The 6272-nt window shown below is 40.4% G+C and overlaps 1 protein-coding gene across 3 annotated transcripts in view; it reads right to left on the reverse strand.

The window, feature by feature from the left end:
* Positions 1–6272, reverse strand: part of RAP1GAP2 (RAP1 GTPase activating protein 2) — a 217561-nt gene that overhangs the window by 31783 nt on the left and 179506 nt on the right. For all 3 annotated transcript variants that reach the window (XR_001145542.1, XM_012726333.1, XM_012726334.1), the window contains one exon: positions 1027–1127. Coding sequence is in view for 2 of the 3 variants with exons in the window: in XM_012726333.1 (XP_012581787.1) it covers positions 1027–1127 (101 nt within the window). In the remaining variant the exon portion in view is untranslated. The remainder of the gene's footprint in view (positions 1–1026; positions 1128–6272) is intronic.

Consider the following 6272-nt stretch of genomic DNA (forward strand, 5'->3'; position numbering starts at 1 on the left):
AAAAAAAAAAAAAAAGACTTCATCTACTCTAAGTTGCACTTTTTCATACTGTAACATCTCCGAGGTCAGGATGTTCTTGTAATGATGGTGTCCCAGAGTAAAGCAAGGCGGCATCTAATGCCAATGACCACAAGTGCTTATTCTGTGCAAGGAAGACCTGAGTTCGGGCTCCTTGTAATTCCCAGCAACCTTGTGGGGTTAGTACCACCTTCGGCTCCCATTTTACAGAGGACAAAACTGAGGCCTGCAAAGTCACAGAGCTAATAGACAATAGTGGTGGGATTTTTACCTCTGAGTAGCTGACCCCTAGACAGAAGTGGTAGCTGTGAAGAAAGAAGACAGGAAGAGGAAAAAAAGAAAAGCAGAGAACATGCAGAGGAAGAATCGTGCACACCCAGTACACACCAGGCCGGGATCTAGGTGCTTTCACACGTTAGGAGAGCCTGCTGATTGGGCTGCCAGTGTGTGAAACTGGGGGCCCTGCCATGTTCCAGTCACCAAGCGCAGAATAGGCTGGCAGGTCTGAAGGCCCCACCCAAATCAAAGATCAGTGCTTCCAAGAAGTAGCCCAGATAGCCTTTCCATCTAACCAGAGATTGGTGCAGAGATTCCTGCAGAGAAACTATTTATACCAACTCTTAATTATCCAGTTTTTGTGTGTATTATCTAAACAAACTGCATAAGGTTCTCTTTCCCAAACACCTGGCAGATGAGGGATAGAGAAGGTGGGATTATTTCATTCTCAGCCTGAACCTAATGTAATGTGGAAGTAAAACTTAAAAGAGAGCTATTTCATTGTGCACCCCAAGGTCCAATGTCAATATCTGCAGGTAACCTGACACTCTAAGTTATCCCTTGCATCACTTTTTCCTTAGAAATGCAGACAACTAGGTGTGAAAAATAATCCCCATGTTCTTTGTATGTTTTTTTTAAGTCTCTTATGCTGCCCCTGAAAGCCAGCTGTCTGTCCCTCATTCTTCTAGAGTCTCATCAATGGGCCTGACCCACCACTTGGCTGAAACTGACCCTTTGAAGTCCTGCAGTGTGATGGTGTCCCCCAGCAGATCCAAGAACTCCTTGAATGCTGGGCTTTCCTCATTGTTCCCAAACAGCTCCTCCTCCAGGGTCTGAAAGAGAAACAGGAACAGGGGTAGCAGTTAGAAACAGCGTTCTTTCTCCCCCTGCAACACATCTGTCCTCAAATAGAGGAAAGACCGAGAGGGGTCTACTTAACAGATATCTACATTTAGGAGCCTGGTTAATAAAGATTTCCCATTTGAGCAGACGTTTTGTTCACTACAAAAAGCAAAGGGGAAACAAAGAGTCCTTAGGCTGGACACCAAGACAATCCATAAAAGAGAAGGTAATGGCTGAAGATCTGACAAAGGATTGGTGTGTAGAGTACAAAAAGAACTCTGAAAACTCAATAGCAAACAAAACCACAATGAGATGCCTCTTCACACCAACCAAGGTAAATAAAATAAAAAATAAAGGCAATTAGTCTTGGTGAGGTATGGTGAAATCAGCGCTCTCATCCTTTACACAGCATGGGAATGCAAAACAGTGTTGTCACTTAGGAAAATAGTCCGAAAGTTCCTCAAAGGCTAAACAATGAGTTAGTTGCCATGTGACCCAGCAATTTACTCCTAAGTATATACCCAAGAGAAATGAAAGCAAATGTCCACCCAGAAAGGTGTGTGCAAATGCTCGAGCACCATTATTCATAATAGCCCTGCAGTGCAAACAACTGAAATGGCCATCAACTGACAAATGTATAAACATATATAGTATAAGCTAATGGTGGAATATTACGCAGTCATAAAAAGATATTACACAGTGACTTATGCTACATCACAGATGAATCTTGAGAGCATTATGTTAAATCAAAGAAGCTAGACACAAAACACATATTAAGATTCCTTTTATGGGAAATGTCCAGAACAAGCAAATCCACGGAGAAATAAAGTAGATTTGTGGTTGATAAACACTAGAAAGAGCAGGAATGACAAGTGACTGTTATCGGGATAAAGCTTCTTTGGTGGTGGTGGGGGGGTGATGAAATTGCCTAGAGTTAGATAGAGGACAACTGCACAACTATGTAAATATACCAAAAATCACTCAATTGTACACTTTAATGAATTCACAAACATTGTGAAATGCATGGTGTGTGATTTATACTTCAATAAAGCTGTTACTTTAAAAAAAATTAAACTTAAAAGCAAAATCCAGTTAGAAAATGGTCAAAAGACATAAACAGTCATTCACCCAAGAGGATATACAGATGGCAAGTAAGCACATGAAAAGTTGTTCAACATCATTAACCATTAGAGAAATGCAAATTAAAACCATAATGAGATATCACTACACATCTGTCAGAATGACTAAAATGAAAAAATAGTAACAATGCCAAGTGCTGGAAACCATGTGGAGAAAATGGGTCACTCACATACTGCTGGTAAGAATGGGAAATGGAACAATCACTCTAGAAAACAGCTTGGCAGCTTCTTATAAAACTAAACATGCAAGTTCCATATAATCCACCAACTGTACTCCTACACATTTATCCCAGAGAGATGAGAACTTATGGTCACACAAAAACCTGTACACAAATGTTCGTGCAGCCTTATTCATAATAGCCCAACATTGGGAAACAACCTAGATGACCTTCACTGGGTGATGGTTAAACAGACTGTGGTATATCCAAACCATGGAATACTACTTAGTCCTAAAAAAGAATGGGTTATTGATATATTCAAGAACTTGGATGAATCCTGCTGAGTGGGAAAAAGTCAATTCCTAAAGGATATATACTCTATGGTTCCATTTATGGCATTTTTTAAGTGACAAAGTATTAGAAGCTGAAGAATACACAGGTGGTTGCCAGAGGTTTGTGACTGAAGAAGGGAACATGGAAGCAGAGGGAGGTCAAAATGGTTATAAAAGGGCAACCCAGTGAACATCTGTGAGGCAATTCTTCTGTATCTTGACTGTGAAAGCTTCACACGTAATAAAATTATATATAACAAAATACATACAGCCCTACATAATAGTACAGGTAAAATTGACAATACCTGAGTAAAAGTCATGGATAATATCCATATCAATATTCTGGCTATGATGTTGTGCTATAATTTCTTAAGACATTACCACTTGGGACTAATTGGGGAAAGGGTATACAAGATCTCTCTGTATTATTTCTTTCAATTGCATGTAAATCTACAAAGATCTAAAAATAAAAATTGAATAATTAAAAAAAAAATAGAAGGAAAACTGAAAGTGGAGTAAGCTCTGCAATCGTAACAGCCTTAAAATACTGAGTGGTCCTGCCTGGTAAGTAGGTTCTGTGGCAGAACCTGCAAACAGCTGAGGGCTCTGCCAGCATCCGTAGAGGTGACAAGGAAAGACTCTAGAGGACACAGAGAGATCCAGTATGCCCAGTCACCTCAAAAAGAAAGTCTGTAGTAGGTGATTCTTTAACACCTCTTAAATACCTTCCACATACAAAAAAGAATAGACTTCAGGTTTCAAGCTTTCAATAAACAACACAATCTAGATTTCAGTAACTTTTATTTATTTATTTATTTATTTTAAAGATTTATTTATTTGTGCATACAGAACTGGGGTACAGGCCAGAGGCTCAGGGGTGGTGAGGGGCCTCACCAGAGACAGAATGGAGAGCAGAACAGGCAGATCGATGAAGTACACTGCTGAGGGGAGCAGCGGGAGGGTCAGGAGAGGTCTGCCACGCCTTGTGGTCACCTCTAGGGAAGGCGGGAATCGAACTCATGCAGAAGTGGCTTTAGCTTCTTAGTGCAGTGCTTTAACCTGCTGCGCCACTAGGGAGGGCCTCAGTAACTTTTTTATAGCATTTCTGTTTAGAATTACCTTTGTTTCATGCAAATCACACTGATTTTCCAGTATTTGTTTTCTTTAAAAGTAAATGTATTTAAGCAAAACATTTTTTCAAAGAAAATAACAAACAGTAGAGTGATGATAAAAATTCTAAGAGTACAGCTTTGCATTGCTGCACTTTAACCTGTTGTGGCACCAGGGAGGGCCCTAAATGCCCAAAACTAGATGGCTGGATCAAGAAAATGTGGTACAAATACACAGTGGAATATTACTCAGCAATCAAAAAAGATAAACTCATGCCACTTGCAGCAACATGGATGGAGCTGGAAGGGATCATGCTTAGTGAAACAAGACAGAAAGAAGAAGATAAGTACCAGATGGTTTCACTCATAGCAGGAGTATAAAGCATCAGAAGAAAAAAAAAAAGCAACTGTAAGAAAGAAAAACAAACATCAACAAACAACTATAAACCAGAGACAATCTATGGAGGTGAAGAGGGGAATAATATCAAAACGGGGGCGGGAAGAGCGCATGGGACTATGTGATGGCACATGAGTGGATTGGTGGTTGGAAGTCTACAGGACATAAAAAAATGTACAAAAAGAAGAATAATGTAAAATGTATATTAAAAAATATTCTAGCAGTAGAATCTAGTAGAGCAAACTCTATGGTATAGAACTTCAGTGAGGCCTATAAATGTGTAATTTGGGAAAATTGGCTCTCTAACAGGGATCAGCAAACTGTTGTCTATGGGCCCACTCTGGCCAGCTGCCTGTTTTCATAAATAAAGTTTTATTAGAACACAGCAATATTTACATATTGTCTGTGGCTGCTTTTGCATTAAAGAGGCAGGGTTAGGTGGCTGCCACAGAGACACTACCACCCTTAAAACCTGAAATATTTACTATCTGATCCTATATGGAGAAAGCATGCCACCAAGAAATCACAGTCCAGCATACTGTCTGTCCCAAGTCAGGAGGCTAAAGTGTGGAGAACAGCTACTTCCAGGCAGCCCAATCTAGTGGGGGAATATTTCAACCTCGGCTGTGGGTGTGCATCTCTCGCCAAGACTCACATGCAACACTGCCCATCCATTTATACTGGACCTGAGCTTGACCATACACTCAAGGAGGGGTGCTATATTATCACTGTATCCCCCACCATACTTAGCACAGTGCCTGGCAAACAGGAGAGTTAAATGCAAGTTTGGTTTTTTTTTTTTTAAGATTTCTTTTTTTATTTATGCATACAGAACTGGGGTACAGGCCAGAGGCGCAGGGGCAATGAAAGGATTCACCAGAGACAGAGTGGGGAGCAGAACAGGCCGACAAATGAAGTACACTCCTGAGGGGAGCAGAGGGCCAGTCAGGAGAGGTCTGCGGCGCCATGTGGGTGATGTCACCTCCAGGGCGGACAGGGATCGAACTCATGGCTTTAGCTTCTTAGTGCTGGCCTGTACCCCAGTTCTGTGTTTTAACCCAATGTGCTACCAGAAGGGCCCAAATGGGATTTATTTATAATCTAAGACCAGCAAAGGGCTTTCATGCAACAAATGTTCACATTAAAATGTGCACTAACTGCAGATTTGCTAAACAACAATGTGCCAAGTTTTTTGAAAACACTCTTATCTCCCTCTGCCCACCTCCCACCCCCACAGCATCAGGTACATAACCACCACCACACAGACTCCTGCTCAGAGGTGGATGGCTAATGTTCAGTAATTATAACTTTGCTGGAACACTGGACTGTAATCACCTTATGAGATCTACTTTGGTAAATTTCACAAGCAAAGAACTTTAATTAGGGGAGTTCTATTAGCAGAGCTGTACAAAATACAAATGTAATATGTGAAAATAATTAGAGCAGCTACCTGAATAATCTCCCTCAAATTATAAGATTCCTCTTTGTTGGTCTTTCAGCTCCTAAACTCTTGACTTAATTAGAGTGTTTTTAGGGACTACATGTCTCTTGTGGGCTAATATCTTCAGAGAAGGAAATCAGCTACCATCTAGCCAAGAAAGACACTGTCATACATACCAACAAAATAAAAACATAGATAATATTGGAAGATGCAATCAACCTATCATCAGCAAGCTTAAAACCTGTATTCACTCATTAATAACAGAGAACTTATCAAAAGATTATGATTGTATTTATATAAAGTGAGTATTGTAGGCTCTTGGATGATACAAAGACAAAATGGGTGTGGAATGTTCTTTCATACAACCCATGTGAGGAAATATCAGTGTATTCAGCAGGATGTTAATAAATGTTGATGGTAGGAAAGACAAGAAGTTTGTGGTCAAGTATGGGAAACATTTGGGTTTAATAAAGAGTTTTTAGGTCCTCCCTGGTGGTGCAGTGGGTTAAAGCACAGCACTGAGAAGCTAAAGCCGCTTCCGCATGAGTTCCATTCCCGC

Source organism: Condylura cristata, unplaced genomic scaffold (genome assembly GCF_000260355.1).
Source record: "Condylura cristata isolate star-nosed mole 26May11 unplaced genomic scaffold, ConCri1.0 scaffold00017, whole genome shotgun sequence".
NCBI lineage: Eukaryota > Metazoa > Chordata > Mammalia > Eulipotyphla > Talpidae > Condylura > Condylura cristata.